Source organism: Carassius auratus, chromosome 45, assembly GCF_003368295.1.
Source record: "Carassius auratus strain Wakin chromosome 45, ASM336829v1, whole genome shotgun sequence".
NCBI classification, from domain to species: domain Eukaryota; kingdom Metazoa; phylum Chordata; class Actinopteri; order Cypriniformes; family Cyprinidae; genus Carassius; species Carassius auratus.
Window position 1 is genome coordinate 7,304,937 of NC_039287.1, and position 24,186 is coordinate 7,329,122.

The 24,186-nt window shown below is 37.7% G+C and overlaps 1 protein-coding gene across 1 annotated transcript; it reads right to left on the reverse strand.

Annotated features, from left to right (window-relative positions):
• Positions 1–4,019: 4,019 nt before the first annotated feature.
• LOC113063081 (thrombospondin-1-like) lies at positions 4,020–15,166 on the reverse strand. The gene is made up of 23 exons (XM_026233251.1): positions 14,995–15,166; positions 14,813–14,896; positions 13,815–14,374; positions 13,656–13,731; positions 13,210–13,299; positions 12,999–13,108; positions 12,762–12,887; positions 12,115–12,211; positions 10,859–11,032; positions 10,599–10,775; positions 10,330–10,503; positions 10,117–10,244; positions 9,834–9,986; positions 9,514–9,732; positions 9,320–9,427; positions 8,757–8,916; positions 8,146–8,264; positions 7,308–7,542; positions 6,995–7,222; positions 6,338–6,609; positions 6,159–6,256; positions 5,937–6,076; positions 4,020–5,836 (listed from the first exon to the last, which is right to left on the reverse strand). The coding sequence occupies exons 2-23, from the start codon at positions 14,874–14,876 to the stop codon at positions 5,829–5,831; spliced, it is 3,516 nt and encodes a 1,171-aa protein (XP_026089036.1). The 5' UTR covers positions 14,877–14,896; positions 14,995–15,166; the 3' UTR covers positions 4,020–5,828.
• Positions 15,167–24,186: the final 9,020 nt, after the last annotated feature.

Sequence of the window (24,186 nt, forward strand, 5' to 3'; positions counted from 1 at the left end):
CAGTACACCAGTAGATGACTGTCTTTATGAGTGGGTTGAATCATTCTTTCAACTGATTCAAAACATACAAATGAGTTATTGAATCAGTCCTTAAACCAATTTGTCAATAACACTGATTATTCAGGAACGAAGTGAGTCATTGAATCTGTCACTCAACCGATTCATTCAAGAACAGTGATTCATTCACTATGATGTGTCTGTCGGAGACATGACGGCTGATCTCTGTGGTATCTTTTTCAACCATTTTTGCTGCCTGAAACAAAATCAACAAAAATACCTAACCATATTTTTTATCTAACATGTGAGTTACTCAGTATTACTGTTTAGTAGCGTTTGTACAGAGCATCTGATAGCCAGTGTTGTACAATATCTCCCCATACTTAGTGAGTAGTGAGTACTGTGTGCTTATACAAGCTGTGAAACCTGATATTGTTTAAAGAGTTGCAGTTTACTTTAATATGGACACGTGTGTCATAATATAGTCCCCAAAGTGTGTTATGCTATGGAAAGCGGTTATACAGAGAGCTTATCTGTTCTGTCAGACCAGAATGAATGTGTCCATTTATGACTTGCATTTCTTCTCAAGGTGACTGAAAGTGGCGATCTCTACACACGTGTAATAACTTCTCAGCTGTCTGTCACACAGCGAGCATATGATGTCACAACCCTGTCAGCTTTGCCCAACTTTTCCTGGGCCTGAAACAAAAGATGACTGGGATGTATGCATGTGGCAGTTGAGCCTGGTATTTCACACATCTGTGAGGGCAGTGTGTGGCTGTAAACGGTAACAACATTGCCTTGCTAAAGCCTAAGTCTTCCTTTCACTGCTCAGCAACTATTTAGATCTAAAAATTCATCATCTCGTTTTATGTATATTTTTTAGATGCTCTGTTTGTCAAAGTCAAATCATCTGTGGCAAAATATGAGAGAAATGGAAGCTTTAGCCTAAGTTCTGCCAGGAAGACTCAATCACTTCGTCACTAATTACCTTCATCATTATCCAATTACGTCTTTATACTCCTGTATAAAAGATCGTACTTACACATGTTTGAGTTCGCAGATGCCAACGCGACAACAACCTCCACCCTCCCCACCACCACCAGGATGGTCCTGTCCTTACCTTCCGGGGGGTCTGCTGCGCCCCTGCCTTCGTCTTCAGGCAGGAAATGCAGATTCGCTACCCTCGGATTACGAACCATGGACGGGGCCTTCCGCCAAAGAAATTTATAATTGTGCTCGCTGAGCTGTCAATAAATGTATGCTTCGTACATTCCTCTATCTCCCGAGTCTTTCTGGTAGAACTTAAACTAGGTATTCAAGTTACTGTTGCATATAGATATGATTGGTGGTAATATCTGATTTCTGTGGAATGGATGCCACATTTCAATTGTAAGAAAACATCTGAACCAGTGTTATCGTTTGCTAAAACTGAAACTATTAAAATCCTATTCTATAATATAAATGAAGATGAAATCAAATCAAATATAATTATTAGATGAAAACTAAACAAAAATTAAAAATGGTGACTGCAACAAAAAGAAATAAGTCTAAATTGGAGTACTATACTTATACTAAAATTGACTAGGATGTATCGGTATCGCATACTTATCAGCTGATATTAAGAGATTCTCCATTTTATGACATCAGACAGAAGATATTTACATTTAGATGACATTTGCTACCACTTAACACTCAAATACTGTTTGTATTTATAAAAATATCCAAGAAATTAATGTCCATTTTTCTTACTATAAAAAAATCTTTAGTGTTTTAGTTTTAATTTAACATAATGCTGATTTACAAAAAAAGCCTATTTGTGGGTTATCAGCCATATCAACGATACATCCTTTTTTTTCAATAAAGACATGGAAGTGTATCATTGTGTGTATATTGTTTAACAGACAGTATTTGTCTTTATGACTTGAAGATTGGATGAAATTTTATGACCAGTTTATACAGAAATTCAATGTAAATCCAATGGTTCATATTCTTTTTCCTACAACTTTCACTTTTAAAAATAACCTGAAGTCATCATACATCATATGTACTGTTTTATTTCCAGATGTATAGCAGGTTGCCTGGTGATTTGATCTGTTTGTTGCTGTCTGATGCAGTACAGTGGTGGGAGCTGAATGAATTACAGGATCTGTTTTAACCATGAGTTAGCAGGAGCTCACTGCAGGAAATTAAAAGCTAGAGCAACTTCCTTTCAACTTCCCGCATAGCCTCTCATCTCGTGCCAGTGCCTTAATGAATAGTAAATTATTAGTCTCTGGCTTCCTTTTTTTTGCCACAGACAGTTTACAGAGATTCACCTTGATTCTTTTTGAAAACAACATTTTATGCTATTATACGCGCTAAATAAACATAAGCGTAGTCTGTATACCCAGTGGTTTCATATTGTTCATATGCAAAACAAAGACTGACATTACAGATGTAAGAATGTAAGACAGCAACTAACTGGTCAAAATGACCACAATAAAGCCAAAATAGCTCTAGCTTTCCAACGCTATCTCACGACCAATTTTTAATCTACGTATTTTATAAGGTGGCTAATTCGTACAAATTTGTACAACCTCAATTTTATACGATTTGTATAGACCCCAGTGTCGGTTAGGTTTAGGGGCGGGGTTAAGTGTAGGTCATTCACACAAATTCATCCGAATTGTGTCACATAGCCTGTCAAAGCTAATTCTGCTTTGCAATCATTTACTAATAAATCATCCATTATATTATTTTCATGTTTTCATATATTTTTTTTGACATTAAAGACATTTCTAATGTAACAATATATTTATATTTCAAATAAATGCAGTGTTTGAACTTTCTATTCATCAGAGAATCTTTTCAAACATAGATAAGAATTGTTTCTTGAGCATCAAAATCTTTATATTGGAACGATTTCTAAAGGATCGTGTGAATGAGATTGGAGAAATGTCTGCTAAAACTTCAGCTTTGCCTTTATATGAATTAGGTAAGATTTTTAAAATATTACCTGGGAATTTATATGGCAGCGCATAAAACTAAATTAATAATTTTGGTGTCAAACTGTTATATTCGCACAGCTAAATTACTCCCCAAGTCACAATCATTTTATAAAAAAAAAAAAAGCGCACTTGCTGAATGTAAAAACAATTCAAAAGAAGGAACTAAAACCTCAGCCTGTTGAAACGAAGCAGTATTACTGTTTTTACTGCCTTGAAAAACAACCTCAAGATTTATATATAACCAGACAGTACCTCAGATAATTTGAATTTACAGCTTCTATTCATATAGCAACAATGTCATTTTTATTGCATATATATATCTAAGCCGTAAATATGAATAGGAGGCCTGACCACCATGAACACCATGAAAGTTATGGAACACAACCAAAAAGCAGGTCAGCTCCATGGAACATATCGTGTTGAGGTACTTCTTAAAGGTTTTGTCTGTTGGAATCTTAGACAACTAATACAAAGGCCAACTTTCCAGTTTTGCTCCCAGATTGTCTCTGGATCTCCACAGTAACCCTGAAATCTTCTCTGATCCCTGGCCAACATGATATGAATGTGTTTACAGACCCACACCTGTCAGACCGAGCACTAAATCACCCCGATTTGGGTTGAGTAAACCCAGAATGCCACACTGCGGGTCAGGGAGGTTCACGCGTTCCCCTCAGGCGAGTGAGGAATTAGAAGATCAACCCTGAGGAGAGGCACTGCTGCAACATTCCACACTTCTACTGAAGACATTGTCTGTCTTTAGAAGAAGAAGGCAGACTTGTCTCGGCCTTTAACTTGGAACTGACATTGACCTTGGTCTAGGATATCATGACGTGTCTTTTTAAGGCATTTGCTCTTTGAAGCAGTTTGTTTTCAAACACATGTTTGGGCCCAAGATACCCTTTAAGAACTTTAGTTTTATAATTACTTTGACCTTTCGTGCCATGCACAGACATTTTTAGACTCACAGCTGCGCAACAAAAAATCGCACAAGACACAAACATGCCGTAATAAAAAACAGCCAAAGGCAATAAACGTGTTTTACATCTGTTATCTTTTTATTATTCCGAAGTATGTACCAAAATAATCGCTATGCATAAAAATAGCATTCGGCATTGTTTAACTAAGTAAAAATGTTTACAGTCAAGCATCGCTAATTGTACAAAAATAACAACACAAAAAAAGAGACAAACAATGAAGAACAGAACATCCTCATGTCAGTGTGCAAACGGTTTATACAGATGGAAATGCCTCTTTCTCAGGTGGCACTCCATGATAAATTATTTAAATAGCATTTATCTACACACACACACACACACACACACATATGAAACAGTCTTACAAACAGAGACAACAAATAAAGCAATAATTTATCAACTTAAAAAAAAAAGTACTGGACATCTGAAGCACTGGCAAATGCATTCCTTAAAAAAACTGTTCTCTATTTTCCATTGGGATGTGGGGCTGGCTGTTTGTTCTATATACTATTTACAACTTGTGCTACAGTAGCAATAAAGCAACCAATTTGTTTTCTCGAAGCAAAGGAAAAAGTACTTTTAAGCTTTTGCTTGATCAAAATACAAAACAGCAATGAGGTAATATTTGTACATTAAAGTTGTCCTTTATCTCTCTCTCTACAGAAAAGGCAAACAGGTCAGAAGATCATCTCCTTTGGAAGACGGATGAATGGTTCTTGATCGGAAAGGTCTGGATGAGTAGTTTTAGACAGAACCTCGGTTTCTTTTAAATGTTGAAATAGTTGTTTTTAGTGAGGACACTCTTTAGAAATACCCTCGCTTGTGCTTCTTGAAGCAAAATCACAGCACTTAAAGTGTTTAATAAGTGCTACATATATATAGAAAAAGTTTAAACGACTTAAACGCAACTTAGATATTAGCATCTCAAAAATAAAATCTCGCACTAGAGTACTTGGTAATCTAGTATCCATATGTGATGAGTCTTTAAACCTTAGTCTGTCCAATTCCTCTTCATACAACCTTTCATTATGCCATTTCTAATGAATATGTTAAAATGGTTCAACCATCTAGCCCTGAGAAAACTATCCCCGCTAAACCATAAGTTATCTCCCACCAGACCTCAATGGGTATTCAAGATAATTAAGATGTGACTGTTAAGCGAAACTTTAAATAGATGAAATTTTGATCAAAATCAATAAATGACATATTTGTCCTTGTAAAATCACCTGCTTAGACTGTCAGCAAAAACAAAAATAGTATTATTTTAATTATACAATGTTTTTAATCCATTTTTTGTTGCTTAAATACATTAAACATTCACAACTCTTTTTTTGTTGTTGCTGTTGTCAAGAAAATGGTTTAACGTTTTGATAAAATACTGACTATATATAAGAGTAATCTTTTTTTTAAAGGTTGTGCTTTCTCTAAGGTAGCCATAATTTGGACACCAGTTCAGGAAGAGAGCATGAAAACTCATGCGCGCGCCAGACAGAGAGAGAGAGAGAGAGAGAGAGAGAGAAAGAGTTAAGGTTTTGAAGTGCATAGCTGTCTGTTGGGAGCTCTTCCCACACAGAGCCGAATGAGGTTTTTCAGAAAGAGATCTCAGTCTTGCCAATTAAGCAAAGCAATGGAGACCTTCTTCTGCTCTGCCTGTTAATGGTGGAGGAGTCCAGATTCTGCATCGGAAGCCACTTGGTTTCTATCTCAACCAGTGACAATTACATTTGAAATTAACTCCCTGCTTTCTTACTCCATCAGTGTGTGAGCGGCAGCAGAAAAAGTAGCATCAAATCGGTCCCTGGACTTTGCCTGGAATACATATTTATACGGAAAGGTGCATTCTTTGATCAACTTCCTGTCTGTGCAATTACACATCTGAAAAGCAACAGAAAGACAGGAAATGTTAATGATGAATATGAATAAAAGCAAGCAAACTTTTATTTGGATGATCTTATTTGGATGTGTTGACGCTCACCTCTGCATTCATATTTGAGGTCTGAGAAGTACACCATCTCTTGTGAGAAGACAAAGAGACCCAGTCTTCCACCTGCGTATGTTTTGTCATAAATTCTTCCAGAATCTGCCATGATCTTTTTACCTTCATACATGACCACTCTGAAATATATATAAAAAAATAATTATTAAAATACATATAAATAGCAGTTTTTTTAAGCTTCCATGATCTTTTTAGGAATACCTTATGTGCCCAGTTCTTGGTCTATGAGTCAAGTGCCATCTGTAAGCAGTGAAGTCTTTCCATCCCACATTCTTTGGGTCATGCCACAGTGTGCGCACCTGTAACATACATGAATGTTGGCATTCACATGAAGCATGTTTCGAACCTGATTTCATCACAGTGACCCTGTTGAAACCTACCTGTCCTGGAGTGTCTCCGGTGTGCCAGAGGGCATTCCTCAGATGCTCGCCCGGCCCTGTGGTGGAGTTAACCACTTTGATTGACAGCCCTGAGTAACCCTGGGCCTTCGTAGGTGTGCTGGACCAGTAGGTCTGTGTGATCTGCTTCCACATGACCACGTAGAAGCGAGAGCTGGACTGGTATCCGAAAACGAAGCCGGCGTAGTCATCATCCCTCTCCGTGTTGATGAAGAATGTCCCGCTGAAGTCGACTGAATTAAACTCATCAAAACCTTTAAAGAAATTTGGAAAATAGGTCAGAATTTATACATATTTAAATTTACTAGCTATACTTGTTTTGTTTTTGATTTGTGGCCATTTGTATTTTAATTAGATTTTTTTTATTTAGAAAATGACACATGTGAAAGAAAATGTTTCAGTTTTTCCTAGTTATATTAATTTTTAATTTTTTGTTCACGAATAATGAACAAAAACTTGTTTTAAATATTGTCTGTTTCTGCAAGCTAAGGTCCTGTGCAGGATTTTCTACTTAATTCTATTAATTAATTTTTTAAACACCACCTATTATATTTACATGTGCAAGGTAATTTATTTATTCTTGTTTAGGTGAAATTTAATGTTTAATTAATTTTTTGTTTTTTTATAGACTGAACCTACCAACAGCAATGCCGGGGTCGCAGTTGACTGTCTGAACCAGTTCTTTTCCTTGGTGCCGAACCACCCAGTTGGGGTCGATCTGAGAAGTGCCCTTGGGATCAAGAGGAACCATCTGGAATTTACGGAAGTCGGTTTCACTGATGTCAAAGTTCTCTGGACAGACATCATAGATATCTAGGACATTGTCTTGGTCAAAGTCATCTTTACAGACATCACCACGTCCATCGCCTACAAATGGAGAAGTTAAAGCAGTAAGTATAAATCTTCACATTAATGAGTGCAATAGTTATGAATATACAGTTGTAAAACTGACCATCAGAATCCAGTTGATCTGAATTGGGAACCAATCTGCAGTTGTCTTTGTCATCAGGGATGCCATCATTATCATCATCATAGTCGCAAGCATCTCCTTTCCCATCCTTGTCGTGATCAGCCTGGTTAGAATTAGGGATGTATGGGCAGTTGTCCATGTTGTTTTGGTGACCGTCCTCATCGATATCCTGGTTGCTGTCACATTTGTCTCCGACACGGTCAGAATCGGAGTCAAGCTGTTGGGGTGAAAGTGTAGAATCGGTAAATACCGATGTCTCAGAGTGTCTATAATGTAAAGTTCTATCTTAATTCAATTATCCCTTTTTTCTGAAAGGCAAAAACTTCTGTCCTAGTTGGCTCATCTGTGTAGGTTTTTTTTCAGAAAGCACGCTCATGTTCCTGTAGCTTGGCAATACCATAGTCACATTTTAGGATCTAATGAGGAAAGTGGGGGTGCATTCCTTCTCTTCAGTTTACCATGGCACAGGTGTGATCCGCAGGGATTGAGTGCCGACAGGGCATGCATAAACCCACCGGAAAATCTCTCGGCCCTCACTAATAACCATTCTTTCCCTCCGCATATCCTTCGGGTTAACTGAACACTTGTGAGTGTCACTGAAATGCCTCCAAGTGCTTTATTGTGTGGCTTTGGATTCGAGGAGAAGAGGATTTTCTCCTCCCATACATAGCTTAGTAAAGACTGCGACTACCCTCTGGGCATTTTTTTTAGCAAAGGCTCTAAAGCTGAACTGAACAGCTCATAGATCTCTGTGAAATATATAATGGTTTGAAAACACCTACGGAGTTCACTCACTCGGTTAGGTCTCACATATACATACCTGGTCTGGGTTGTGTTCCAGAGGGCAGTTGTCACACTGGTCACCAACTCCATCGAGATCGGTGTCTTTCTGGTCGACGTTGTACAGATATGGGCAGTTGTCGTTCTCATTCAAAATACCTGTCAAAAAGAATGACATAATGGTGAAGATTGATTATGTTTTATATTAATATTTGTATTCAACATGTTAATACAAAAATATTTTTGTTCTCATATTCTCATTATCATAAGACATGCATTATTTTCTCATTACTGTTATGTGAAGAAAACTGTATATTATTTCAAATGCTAGGATTTTTGTTAAAAGTTTTTTCCCTCCTACAAATTGTGCATTAATACATTAATACTTTTAAATAATAAAAAAAGCTGTGAAAATGATTAAAAAGGTAAAATATTGAGAGTATTAATAGTATTACAGTACTGAGAATTGGTCGTGGAAAATATGCTTAAGTACTAAAAATGTGATAATGCCAAACAAAAAAGCTTCATTTTCTTTATACAAAATACAAATTCTCTTATTTCTTTTGATTATTGAGTGAAATATGAATGTATTCTTGGCAGGTTTATCAAGGTGCCCGTGTATGGATAAACAAATAGAGCACGGTTTCGTACCATCTCCATCAATGTCCACAGCACAGGCGTCACCTTCACCATTGTTGTCAGTGTCAGTCTGGTCTGGGTTGCTGTTGTATGGACAGTTATCGCAGCGGTCTCCCACGTCATCGCGATCATAGTCATACTGTCTTGGGTTGAAGATGAGTGGGCAGTTGTCCTATTTTAAAAGAGACCACAGTTCAGATATAGAAACATATGTCAAATAACAGTCATGCAATTCTCCATAGGGCCTGCTCACACGAAGGTTATTACTTTTAGATGTTAGGCTTGTCATTTGGCTGCAGCTGTGTACAGTAGGGCTATTTCGCGGAGCGCAATGATAAAAGTGAGCCTCATTTTAGGAATAGGACCAAGGATAATATTGGATTAGCAGGATACACTGCACGTCTTTTAGAAAGGTAAACTATGTTTACCTTCCACACCTCAGACTGTATGCTATGTAAAATCTGTGTGGATTTACTTTCTTCATTCATACACAGTGCAAAATGTACAGAAAGTCACTTGATTGGAATGAGGGCCTTTGGAACATACTGTATAGACTTTAGATAATGATATTTTACCCTGTCATCAGGAACGCCATCGTCGTCGTCATCATTATCACAAGCATCACCAATTCCATCTTTGTCATAGTCCTCTTGCCCAGAATTGGGAAGATCGGGGCAGTTGTCCTTAAAAAAGAAGAGTATGAATATGAACACTAGCTACAATTATGTTATTTGTGTTTTTATAACAAATAAACCCAATCTATGCCAACCTTCTTGCATTGATAGGTTGCGTTCTCGACACACACAAGATCAGCATTAGGCCAGCCATCAAGATCAGTGTCCTCTCCACAGATGTGTCCATTTCCAGCAAAGCCAGGTTTGCACTCACAGCGGTACATGGGGTCTGAGAAATGGCCCAGGTAGTTGCAGCGAGCGTTCTTATTGCAGTCGTGGCTTCCATCGAGGCAGGGATTGCGAGGCGTGCACACCTGCAGGAAAAGAGAAATCAGTCAACGCATATTAGTTCATAAGCAGGTGCAATGTTGCAATGCAGGTGCAAACTGTAATCTTTTGGTGTTCTCTCATTTACCTGTTTCTTGGAAGCAGCGTCCTCCACTCCTCGACCAAACGGCTGTGGGCCGGTGTAGCGAGAGGGGCACGGCATGCAGTTGTAGCCTGGCACGGTGTTCTCACATCTATGGACTCCATTAAATTCAAAGCAGGCATCAGGGACCTCCTTACACTGTAAAAGAGAGAAAAAGGCAGTCTGAATAAGATTTTTTCTGCCCACTGCATTTCATTACTAAAATAATAATTAAGTATCAGCCAGGATTTTAATATAGGTTCATATATTAAAAAGCAGTGTACTGCACCTCATCGATATCCTTGCAGTTGATTCCATTGCCAGAATATCCTGTGGGGCATTTTCCACATTTCCAAGAGCCATCTGGGAAGCTTGTACACTGGGCTCCTTCAAAGCATGGATTTGAAAGGCATCCATCTGTGACAAATGAACATAAGTAAATGATTTATCTCTGAAACACAGACTAGTGTCATCTAAATGGTTGAGTGACATTATAACTCACCAATTGGACAGGCTTGTTTGTTGCAACGCTGGCTGGCCTTTGCTTCTCCCACACAGTCTTTGCCGCCATACATGGGTACGGGATTATTGCAAAGACGTTTACGGTTTTGGACGCCACCACCACAGGTGGCAGAGCAAGTATCCCAGGGTGACCATGGTCCCCAGCCACCATTGACTATGAAAAAATACACAACAAAAATTGGACAACTGCACTTTTTAAGACACAAACACACAAAACAAAAAAACACACTTCATGGGGTGTTCACTTACTCGGACATGCTGATTTCTCACACCTCTCAGTTTGCCGACCTTCACCCTGGCAATCTTTGCCTTCCATTTGAGGTGTTGGGGAGTTGCAGAGACGGATGCGTGTGATAACGCCAGCACCACACGTCACTGAGCAGGAAGACCAAGGTGACCAGTGACTCCAGCTGCCATCTTGCTTAACTGAAAATGATAGAAAAGGGTTACTTTTCTCCTTTACTGTGAGGAAAAACCATAGACACTACTGGCCAGTGGGCATCACTTACAGCGCTTGTCACACTCCTGAAGGTAGCAGTCTCTCGTCTGCACTGACGTGCCCTCACAGTTGTTATTGATGCGGTCACAGGAGCGGCCACGCTGCTGAATGCCCCTTCCACAGGACACAGAACAATGGGTCCATTCAGACCAGGGGGACCAGCCATCCTCAGCGGAGTCGCTCGCTGTCGAGAGAGCAAAATGAGACAATAGCAGAGCTATTCCTTCTTTCTAAAGCAGCAAAATAGAGAAAGGCTTTTAATACTGGGCCTTAATGGACTCAATTTAGCCTGGGCAGCTCGAGAGAGAGCACTCCAGGGAACCCTGGCATGAACCAAGCAGCTGGAATTCTGGGGAAATGTCAGTGTATTTAATGCAGAGGGATACCTTTCTCCAAATGTGGAAATGGTATTTGAAAACACCCTTGATTATGCCATAAGTTCTAACACATGAGGCTGATATTAACTGAAATCCTTGTTATGCACGACGAGCCTTCAAGACGTGAGGAGTCTGCTGTTTCTTTTTTGAGACTCTGCCAAACAGCACCAATTTTCCACCTCTCTTTAAACAATTTAGACAATTATGGCCATTTAGTGATTCAGTGATGCACAAAGCTCTAGTGTTCCTTTCATTAGTTAAACTTCAGTTGAAGTCTATTGTATGATGCAGGAATGACTGTGTGTGTTTGGGCAGGAACAGCGCATTAAATTTAAAAGTTTTTAAAAGTCAAAATGTTGCCTGGTTAACGATACAGCACATTCAAGTTGACACGGAAGTATTATTATAAATTTTTTTGCTTGCACATTTACTTTTAATCTGTGGGTGAGTCTCTTAAGCTTACCAAGGCTGCATTTTGTTTTATCAGAAATACAGTAAAAACATTAATATTGTAAAATACTGTTACAGTTTTTTTTTAAGTGTTTTCTATTTTATTCTTTTTTAAAATGTAATTCATTTATGTGTTGGCAAAGCTGAGTTTTCAGCATCCATTTCTCCAGTCTTCAGAGTCACGTGATCTTTCAGAAATTATTCAAATATGCTGATTTGGTGCTATCAATGTTGATAAAATGTTGATGATTTTCAAAATTCTTTGATAAATACAAAGCACTGTAGATATTTGAAATATAAATCTTTTGTAACATTATATATTTCTGTCAATTTTGATCAATTTAATGTTTTTGCTGAGTAAAAGTATTATATATGTGTGTGTGTGTGTGTGTGTGTTTAGTGTCTAAACTTTGTTATACAGTAGTTCAGTTGCACTTACGGGTTCCACATCGAGGGCAGCACTCCCCATCAGGCACTGTGGCATTTGCGCATGGTATTAGGGGACATGAAATCTTGCGGCACACTGTTGCAGAGTTCTGTGGTTAACACAACGACTCATTAGACTCTCATCTGTTAAAAGACATGCCACAACTGGTGCATTTGAATGAAAAACCATAGTGTGAAACCTTACTGCAGTGCAAAACCACATTCAACGTTACAATTTTCATTCAAGTCATCTTAAACTGAAGCTTGAGAGTGGATAACCTATCAGACATATTTTAAGTCTGTGTAATTAGAAATGTATGTGTTCCTCAGTATTAATATAATGTGGCATTTCATAGAGAATAGGCTGGAGGTATGTATACAGTATCCCATAAATACCATAGTTTATAAGGTTTAGTTATTTGACTGTATTCTCTATAGCTACCACAATTTCACAGTTTTAATTAGAGGCTATGTAGTTCAGGGAAATGGATACACCCAGCTTAAGTCTGCCACAATGGATTAGACTAAGACCAGTATTGTGTATCGCAGCACCTATATAACATGGCCCCCGTCTCGCTTACACAAATTAGTGGCTTAATGACAGAGCAAGCAGCCCAAAGAGTCTAAGAAGTACATGTCTGCAGGTTATTAGGTTCTCACCTGGCAAGTGCACTCTGTGCAATCATCCACTGTCCATTCTTCCTTGTTTTTGTGCACAATTCCATTGTGAAGACAGACACCATCATAAAAGTCAATGCGATTCATGAGCATGTTTTTCTCTTCTGTCTAGAAAACAGAACAAAAATTCAGGTTTGATAATGTGGATGGAGTGTTAAACTACTGCATGAGTCCACTACACAAGTTCATTATTTTTATGTGGAACAACTTTCTGCTCACCACTTTGCGGAGTTCATTGGACAGCTCTTTCACCACCACACCAAGACCTTTTAGTTCCTTGAACATGGCAGCTAGGTCCTCGCATGAAAAGCCACAAATCATCTGCAGATCTTCATAGGAGAAATATACAGATTGCAGTGGTTAAAAATGCATTTGGATTCTCAACTTGCGTATATTTTATTTGTATGGATTATTTAAAAGGAAGGATTACCTTTTGTTTTGTGGCCAGTGTAATCAGTCCTGATTGCAGGTCTGGTTCCATTTATGGGATTGTCAAGGGTGATGATATCAGTCATAATTGCTGCAAGAGGAAAGGGAATTCAGACGGATTAAACTCCATTATAAAAAAACTTAAGCAGATGTAAATGTTGAGTGAAAAAATTATGAAAAGAGGCTGATTGCAGTGAATGTAGAATGAAAAGTCTTTATCTTATATGGCTATTGTTCATTCACTGTCACAGAAGTGGTGCTCTAATGTTATTTAAAATACAATACAAAATTAAACAGAATAAAAAAAAATATGTATGTATATTATTAAATTCGTTATTAATATTTAACCACCAAATTAAAGTCAGTGTGGCATAATCACGATGCAAGGAGCAGTTTTGTCATCATCTTTTCTTATGGATTCATACACGTGTTCTGCATTACACTCACAGTTATGGCATCCTTTATTCCTCAGAATTGCTTCAAGTGTAGTTCCGAACACAAAGCGCACGTTTTGAAGCACCCCCTAAAAAACACACACAATGAATTCATGCTTCTCACTGTATTTGACATGCAACAGGATTCATAGACAGCGAAACGTCCACTCACCATGAACCTGTCCTTCACTGCGCCCTTGCCAATCCTCAGGCTCGCCACGCCTGGGGTCTCCTGAGTGAGGATAGTCTGGATAGAAGCATCGAGCTCCGCTGTATTCACCTCCTCACATCCCACATAGAACTGAACCCTGTCGTCCTGCACGAAAAGCGTGATGTTTTTCCAATGTCCCACCGCCAAATCCGCTTCCTCGATGGACACGACCTGTTGCTTGTTTTCAGTGGAAAAAACGATGTCCAGAGTGTTGGCTTTCCCGTTGGAAACGATTTCGAATACGGGTCCGGAGCCATCTTTCTTCTCCACGGTCAAAAGGCTTCCCCTGGTGTGTTTGAACTGCTTGAAATTGACCAGGAACAGAAATCCTCTCTCCGCGTGAATGGAATCGATTAGGTCCCTGAAGGCGCTCTCGGGGACCGGGGGGATCAGGTCGGGGTTCAGGATCTTGTAGGCGGGGCTGTATGGGTCGTCGCCTTTCACCAGAGTCACCCCGTGGTTTTTCCTCGGCACTTGGACGAGCTCAAACAGATCGAAAACACTGTTGTCGTCTCGAATTTCTACCAGGAGTCAGGAAGTTAATTCAATCTCATTATAATATACTTAATATTAACGAATATTTTTTAATTTATTACATGGATCTCTTTGTAATTGATATTCGGGTTGGTCAGTTTTTTTGCTCATACACTGTTTTCTTCATAGGTGCTCTTGTCTTAATAATAAAATGAACGAAACCTGAATTATTCATTTATTTTAATGCATGTATTTAGGTAGCCGTGTAATGAGTAGGATAATGCATAGAAAAAGCCTGTCTTTATTGCAAAACAACCCCATTCATAAACCCCTTCACCCTTGTTGGAGTTTATTTTGCGATAATTAGCCTACTAAATGTTTGTCAGTTATTCCTATACTATTTAAAAACTAGTTACACTTTAAACCACAAAAGCGTTCACTCACAAACGCTAAACGTCATCAGTAACAGATGTATCATCGCTCACCTGCGACTCTCGCGCTCTCGCAGCTCCACAGCATCAGAAGCAAAAAGATTGCAGCTGACTTCATTTTCTCACTTATTCTTTTACCTATCAGAAGTCATACATAAATGTGTAAGTTATTGAAAATTCACCAAATCTGAACCTTATCAGTTCAATCAGTTATTAAAAAAATAAATAAACCGCACCTTCCACGCGTTTCAAAAGGCAACAAATCCAGGAAACTTGATATAATTCCTAAGATGCGTCAATAAAAGGTCGTTTTAAAATAAAGAGATTATTTTCCTCTTTAACAGCGGTCTACAACATTCGGTGTTTCTTTGCTGTAGTTAAAGTGGCCAATCTAACTTTTACCAAAGAGAACAAAGTGCTATTTAAATAGTTTCATGACATTCCTGAGCTCGCGTCTCCTCCAATCAGATGCTGGAAGGAAAAAGGGACGAGCTTGCGTTACCTCACAGAGTGTTTGTATAAGTTACACACACGAGGGAGAAAACGCACCACATTCCAACGAACACATTTCATAAACATAAAATGTTTTTTTTTGACCGCTGCTTCCGTTTAAGGCTTATTTATTTGCCCCTGATTATTTGTGTATCCAAGACGTAGCTACTGCTTTCTTGTTTTGTTATTCAATAATCCCAGTCATTTATTTTCACCCGAAGTCTCTACCCTACCGTTCGTTGTGTACATATTTTATTTCAGTTCATCCATAATGAACAACTTAAACGTTTTCACGTTCAAAGTGCTACTTTAGTTTAGAACAAGTGTTCTATAACGACTAAGTAAGTTTAAAAGGAGTGCTCGGTGCCATGCACAGCATCTTACAGGATGCTCGTGAAGAAAGTGCAGCTGTAACATGTCTCTCCTCTAGAGGCCGTTCTGTGGTTGTTTGAGCACCAGGGTCATTTAAAATTTAGATTTCTATTAAAGTTCCTTATACTTTAAAGTAGGTTACATTTATAACATTTGTTATAATATGGTTATTATTATTTCTTATAAGTGGCGGGTTGCTATTAACCATTTAAGACTTTTTAAAGCAAAAACACTGATTAAAAATTCACAAAATAAGAATAATAAAAAATTACATTGAAAATATGTAAAGACTGGTTTGTAAAACTAATATTGTAAATAATAAGTGTTATAAAAAAGGTATAACATTTAAAACACACATCTTACAACTTGCCTCAGCCTGACATTTATGACAAATAAAGTCATCATTTCAATTCAAATCCCCATCTGTAGTTGACTCTTGTCTGAATGAAAAGTTTTATCATATTCACTTGTTTTCCCTTAAAATATTAAAGAATATGAAGGTTTGGTCAAACAAATTATTTTTTAATAAATTCGTTTTAATTTAAGACATTTTAAATGTTTGAAACCAGCATCAAAATCTGTTTATATCAGTATAAACCCCCCTTGTGTAAAATGTATACAGGTGTAAATCTTTCCATACTGAAAGTAAAAAATGTAATAAACATTTTTAAGGTGAGCCATATGGAGTTTTTTTACTTAAAGGGATAGTTCATCCAAAAATTCAAATTCAAGTTGTTCAAAATCTGTAGGAGCACAAACAGCCATAGTATATTTTTCCGTACTGTTTCAGTCAATGGCTACTGTCAACTGTTCGGTTACCAACTTTCTTTAAAATATCTTCTATGTTCAACAGAAGAAAAGAGTGCTGGGTGAGTAAATGATGACAGTATTTTCATTTTTGGGTGATTTATCCCTTTAAGGGTTGCATCTTTAACCAGCCAAATTATAGGATGATTAATGAAGGGAAGACAACCAAAACAGTCTATTTGCACTTTCCAAAGATTTACGATAGGACGCTTGCAGACTTTTACTGCTTAAACCTGACGCCCACCTTGGACGTTGTTGATTTTTCAATGAGACATTGGGAATGAAGACACTACTTCAAGTGAACGTGCATTTTTGCTTTTCACAGTGATGAATGTCTCATTTGTAAGCAGAGAGGGAGTCAGCTGAAGTTTAATCTGACTGATCCGGAGATGTCAGAAGGGGGTGGTAACTGTATTGTTTGGAGGGTCAGAGTGTTAAAGCTCACCTCAGAGACCTCTCTGGACAGATGTACTGATGATACAAGAGGTTATATACGTATAGGTCAGCCATCATTGTTTTGTGTTTACTCTCTGTGCCCCATGGCCATGCAGGCCTATTATGCACACAAATATGGCACCCGGTCTCAATAGATACTGTCAGTTCTGAGTGTCTGGAACTCTGCTAAATAGCTTCCAAAACTCTGTCATCGAAACCATGCTTTCGCTCAATGACGCACACAAGCTTCTTGAAACTAAGAGCTTCTGTGGAACTTGAGTTGACTGGTTGCAAAGGTGAAAAAGAAAATATTCCAGCTATGGGACAGCTGCTTACATTTGGTGTAAAACATCATAAATAAAGAGATGATTTGAAAAATCTTTCACATTTTCAAAGTTTATGCATATTTTCTGGATTCTTTTTAAACTTTCTTGTAAGCAATAACCATCAAATAGCTGATGTCTGAGCTGTCAGGGCATGCACAAGTCCAGGACGTAAGTGAGTAAGATATGATCCATCTCCCTGAGCAAATATCTACTCACTGCACTATAAACATAGGAGAGGCAGGCCATTTAACTATTTTTATTACTCATCAGGTTCTCCACTTTTAAAAACAACCTTGCACAACCCACCATTTTAAAAAAACAAAATGGGGGTTATTTGTAAGATTGCTTGGACTCTTAGTTTCTGTGAAGTGGTAGTGTAGAAATGCTATAGAAGGTTTTTATTTCAGACAGAAAAAACTGAGTTTTATGTGTACAAATAAAGCATGTTTTTTTTCTAAAAATAACCTAAAAAATTCAGAAGTAGATAAACCCATAAACCAACTATGAAAAGAGGGAGAGACATAATTAAAACAATCCATCCAGTATATTTTAGAATCCAGTAAATATTTATGATACTTCCATTTTCAATAAGATATATTAATTAATATATGAATGGTATTATTTTATATTTGTTTTGTATAATCTAATCTGAATCTTTTAATTATTCTCTCTCACTATATATATACATTCTTAAATATTTAGAAAAGATGTGCCATTAAATTAATAATAATTATAATAATTATTATTATTATTAATGTAACCAAAGAGTGTGTCTCATACTTTTAGTATAGGCTTCTTGAAATCTCAGATATCAGAAGTCGGTGGCAAATCATTCAGAGTACCAAACATGAATATATATATATATTTCAGGATGAGTATATTAAGCCCCACTGCTTTAAACGGTCCCGAAGAACCCTAATAGACAGGAATATCTTTCCATACTCAGTCAAAACAATCTCTCTTGACCAGCCAAGCAATGGAGTGTTGATTCAGACACACTAACTGTAAGTATCTCATTTATATCTCTCTGCAAGTTGTGCAAGAATTATATGGCATTAAATCCGCAGAATGTCATGTTTGTCTGAATTCATCTCTAAACTGAGGTCACAGGCCACACAGGATCATTAAGTAACCAAACAGGCAGATTTGTTCTGCATATTTTGTACTATTTTGAGCCTGAATGTAGTAATTCATCCTTAAGCTGGCCTTGAATTTGAACAAAACAGCTGGACCACTTCAGATGTAGGATTACAACAGCCTGTAACCACCTGTGCAGCTGTTTCAGTAATCCACTCTTTACCTGTAATATCAGAGCCATCAGACCCAAGACACTGAGTGAGCGTGCAAGGATGATGGCCAGCAGACTTCTTTCCACAGTTTCCTGTATTGTGCAAGTTGCTAAATATCGTTTAATGTCAGAGAATATTTTCTGAGTCCATTCTATCATCTTTCTAGCAGAAGGTCATGGTGTGCAAGCTTCCTTTTAATGTGTTTCCATGCACAATGTAATTTGCATTCCTGAGTCTAGTTAGCGGTAGAAAAGAAACACACAGTGTTCTGAATTATTTTGCGGTGGTTGCCCGAGAGCAAGCAACTTCATTCCACTCCTGAAGATTCACACCATATTTGGCCAGGCTGAACATTTGGTTCTTTGATTCATGCAATGAACATTGTGTGACATAATTGTCTTCATTGTTAATTACACAGTAGCCTGATAGGTACCTCTGATTTGCATAAGCTCAAACAGAATAGTATGAAGCTATTTACTGGCAATTATTGTTAAGCATTAATTCAAACTTTAAGAAAATGCAAGCAGTCACTTTACAAACATAAACTTGAATTAGCATCATTATTTTAAAGAATAAAATTGAAGTTTATGTTTTTTTTTTTTTTAATATGGTTTAAAAATGAGTTAAACATTTAAATTTTGAGGAAAGTTGTACTGATATCACAATACAACATTAATGTGGCCTTGATCAAAAGTGACAGAACAGACATTTATATTGTTACAATAGATTTCTATTTTTTTTTTTTAAATGTTGTTCTTTTGAACTTTCTATTCATCAAATAATCTTGAAAAAAAAAACGCATTGCAATTTCCCCAATAATATTGAGCAGAAAAAAATGGAAGTCAACTTTGAAAATAATGACAACCATATCAATAATTGAGTAAAGAAAAAGATTTGTTTCTAACTGTTGTGATATTTCACAATATTATTTTGATTAAATAAGTGCAGCCTTGTAACTTCTACATTACTTCAAATTAATGTTTTTGTAGAGAAAAATAATGTTTTTAAGAAAACAAATTGCATAATAACAATAATTATATTATTTAATAACCAGAAATTTATTAACCTCAGTGGTGTTGTGGTCTGCTCTCAAATTCAGTCTCGCTCAGAGCATTTTTTCTTTTCCTTGTGTAACTTAAAAATGAACCTGACATCATTGTACTCTGGAAAACTGATTAATTCTCATCTGTTAGTTGCTTATCACAGAAGTGGAAACATCTGCACATTGTCTACAGGAGCACGGCCTTGTTGACCCTGGCAGCAGGAGTACACATGCTGTCATTATTCCTGAGAGCGTTCACTTTTATGCTTCTGTTGTCATTGATCTTATCACTACTAAAGCAGACACACGGCATCAGTGATGCGTTTACTGACACGAGACTGACACCAGACAGAAGCATAAAGTACATTCTAAAAGCCTTTAACCCACATCTGTCTGTCAATGCATCAACTTAGCATTCTTCAGTTATTAAAATAAGTACAGTCATTTCAAAAATGTCCTTTATTTAATAATTCAGAAATGTATTTTATGATAAAATGGTAATCATTTATTTATTTATCTTTATTTATAATTTTTCTTATGAATTTTAATAATGTAATTCAACAGGATCTCTCTCTCTCTCTCTCTCTCTCACACACACACACACAAACTATATATATATATATATATATATATATATATATATATATGTGTGTGTGTGTGTGTGTGTGTATGTGTTTATTATTATTATTATTATTATTTAAATAAATATCATAAACTCTCATGTGTTTCCTTTTATTATTTATTTATATAGTATTGTGGCGAGTGGGGCGGGGCCGAGAGGCGTGGGAACGAGGAGTGAGGCCAGGTGTAGTGATTGGAGATGAGCTACACCTGAGCCCCACCGCTAGTATCGAGTCCCACGTAGGAGATGGAAGGATATAAAACTGGAGTGACGACCGTGAAGGACGAGAGAGGACCAGGCCTGGGACATTATTTTATGTTTTGGTTTTTATTTTTTTAATAATCAAAAGTAAATACAAAACGGCGCACCAGCCCCTCACGGACGACTGGTGCGCATAAATAAAAACCAAAACATAAAGTAATGTCCCAGGCCTGGTCCTCTCTCGTCCTTCACGGTCGTCACTCCAGTTTTATATCCTTCCATCTCCTACGTGGGACTCGATACTAGCGGTGGGGCTCAGGTGTAGCTCATCTCCAATCACTACACCTGGCCTCACTCCTCGTTCCCACGCCTCTCGGCCCCGCCCCACTCGTCACATACCCCCATCGCCCCTCGCAGGCCGGGGGGTACTCCCGAGACTGCGCTCTACTCCCCCCCCCCCCTTCCCTCCGGGGGAGACCGCTCACGGGGACCTGCGGGAACCTGGGGGTAGGACAGACGAGGCGAGAGAAAAGGAGATGGAAGGAGGAGCGACAGGGACGAGAGAGGGGAGAGAGAAAAAAAAAAAAAAAAAATCCGGTTCCCAGACGCACTGATGCTCGGCCCTCCACCGGCTGGGTGATCTCCTCCGCGATGCCCGGCGGTGGCACTGGACGGCCCTCGGCGGACGGCAAATAATGTCCCAGGCCTGGTCCTCTCTCGTCCTTCACGGTCGTCACTCCAGTTTTATATCCTTCCATCTCCTACGTGGGACTCGATACTAGCGGTGGGGCTCAGGTGTAGCTCATCTCCAATCACTACACCTGGCCTCACTCCTCGTTCCCACGCCTCTCGGCCCCGCCCCACTCGCCACAAGTATATTTATAAATTTACTATATACTATGGTATTCTTAACTATTAGTTCTCTCCAGTGTCTATTATTTTAACCATACTTTTGTGAAAATGAGTTATTTACATTTGTGATTATGATTTCTTGACATGAATCAAAACGAATATTAAGAAATTTCCTCTCTATATACCAATAAACATTCCACCTACACGTTCACATTCACATTCACTTAGCCAATGGGATGTTTCAAAATTGGTAGATGGGATGGGAAGCTAGTTGTGTCAATGGGATGGTACTTTAGCATCATTCTTGTAATTTCCCTGGACTTCATACTTACTCAGAACTGTACTATCCTGCTAAGTGTTTTCTGAAAGAACTGGCCCAGACGTGCTTGACACCCCAAAGCTCAGCCGTCGGGCATCAACAAACATGCAATTAGCCAGAAAACTTCTTGCACAGACTAAGTAAAGGGGTGTCAACCTTCTTCTAAGTAATACTACTCATGGATATAATTCACTCAGGTACACACTTGTACTTTATTCTTCTGTTTTCAAGATATGCTAAGTAAGAGCTGCTATATATATATATATATATATATATATGCCATTACTCTCCATCATAATATCAACAGCATTTTTAGACTGCAGCTTTTGATTAGGATGACCCTTGTTTGGTGACATCCTTGCACTGTCAATACTTCCATTGTTTTCTGGCTGCACACTATATGTAATGGAAGAAATTTGTTTTATTTATCTGACTTTGTTGACCTAAGTCATTTGGCAAATCGTGGGAGTATTTATGCTATTGCTAAGCATTACTGTGACTTGAAGATCTAATATTGTGAGGTTCCTGACATAACAGAGTCATCCTGGAGACCATGGCAAGGTCATGAGAAAAAAGAACACTGGCAACTCGGAAAATTAAGTGAAATGGTATATAGCTTTTAATAGATATTGGACATTTGATGTAGAAAAAAAAAAGATATTTTGTTTTCTTGCAAATAATATGATCATTTATAACTTTATAGTAAAAAAATAACATCAATTATTTTTCTATGCCCTAAGGAAAGATATGCTGGGAGTTTGATATACCTTTGTTATCCCAGTTTGGTCACAGTAATTGCCATTGCAATATGAATGAAATATGATCATATGTAAACAACACAATTTATGCAGTGAATCCAGCAGAATGTTTCTGCAGTCTTCAGCAGAAATGTTCTTAAACATTAAATATGAGCATATAAATGTGACTCACCCCAAAAACTAACTTTTTGAACGTTTGCCCAGCTTATATAAGATAAAAGATTCTGAAGAATAACACTCCAAAGCTGAGTAGTGTTGTCTCATTTGCGGTATTCCCCTGTCAAACTATCTTTTTCTTTTATCCTTCCTGCTGTGTCTGTGAGGAACTGATGAGCTGTGGGAAGGGGTGTAATGAATAATGCGTGAGAAAGCATTTTTAAAGCAAATGCGCTGTCATGACAGGTTTAGATCAGACTGTTGTTTTTTTTGGACGATGAGCGTTGTCTACACAACAACAGACAAAACAACAGTTGCGGTGAATATATTCAGGTCTTCACCAAGGATATAGCATTTTTTCCCCCAAAGGCATGCATCCTTCAACATGTTGATTCTTGGGGCAGCCAAGCTTTCATCAGCTTTATTAAAGACATTTTGATGAAAAAAGTGGTTCCACCCTTTGAGAGTGAGAGCACAGCTGGAACATTGTGCCTGTCCATGAGGGGTCTTCCTGTAGATTTAATCCTTCGTCTCAGTGAATAAGCTCAAAACACTGTCTTCTCGTGCTTGCCATCTGTATTCTATGAAAGACAGCATGTTTAAGTTTTTTTTTTTTTTTGTATATACAGTTGCAAACAAGGATGCAATGGTTTGGTCTGCAGCAAAAGTAAGAATACTAAAGTTCATTAGAAAAGTCTATTTCTCAATGAGTGCCACCAAAAAGTTTTCACCGACAGCAAGTCATGTCGCTGCTATGACTCTTGAGATCATTTACTCTACTGGAATTTTTTAGGAAGCCATACATCCATTCACACATTCCTTGATTTTCAGGTCAAGTCACACCTCACTGCATTAGTTGACTGTGGTGCCAACAAGGTCATATTAATAGGCATCAAAGAAATTAAATATTTTTTTTCTGAATTAAATTAGGATATCATTTGATGGAAGGTGACTCCATGTGGGATTTTTAACCATGTTTTGTGTGTGTGTTTGTGCATTTTATTATTTTAATACAGATTTGTTGTTGTTGTTCTTTTTATATTATAACGACAGATGGGTTATCACCACATTGCACTTTTTAAAAATATGATAAGAGAGATGAATCATTTGATTCTTGACTGATCTTTTCAGCAATTAAAAACCTGATTTTGGTATGTGTTTAATTGAATTCATGTGGTTATTTTGAAAGTTGTTTGTCTCATAAATGCTAAATTACCCATACGCCACAGAATTTAGAATTGTGTGCAGAATTTTCAAGGACATCCTTGGAGAGACTAAATGTGCTAGGAATTATGCAAAAATCCACTCTTTCATGTATTTTTTTTTGCTTTGGTGTCATAGTTAAACTAGCTTTTTGCAGCCTTTTCTAATACATCACACTGTGGCTCAGAAATGCATTCACGCATTTTGGGTCTAATAGTCCATTCCCAGTGGATGTCATTGGCAGGCTTTGTTTAGTCTCTCATCAGTGGTGCACTCAGCTGGATCTTGTTTTCATTCACTTAATTGATGTATTGTGAAGAAAACAAACTTCAAAATGCTTTGCATAAAGCAGATGACCATCCACATATCTCAGAAATTGCAGAAAATAACTCTTAACCTATTGTTTCAAGTCACGGTACAGAGCATAATGAGCAAAAAAAAAAAGAAAAGAAAAAAAGCAGGTTCAATGTGTATCACAATGTTCTCTATTGGGCATAGACAGAATTTTGTGGTAGGGTGACCATACTTCCTCTTATTCCCAGACATGTCCTAGC

Bases quoted from the DNA above. Each gene is read 5' to 3' on its own strand.
- LOC113063081 (XM_026233251.1), bottom strand. From the start codon at position 14,876: ATGAAGTCAGCTGCAATCTTTTTGCTTCTGATGCTGTGGAGCTGCGAG. The intron at 10,245-10,329 runs GTGAGTTATAAT...CATTTGTCACAG, and splicing joins CAAACAAGCCTGTCCAATTG to ATGGATGCCTTTCAAATCCA. The intron at 9,428-9,513 runs GTTGGCATAGAT...TTCTTTTTTAAG, and splicing joins CAACCTATCAATGCAAGAAG to GACAACTGCCCCGATCTTCC.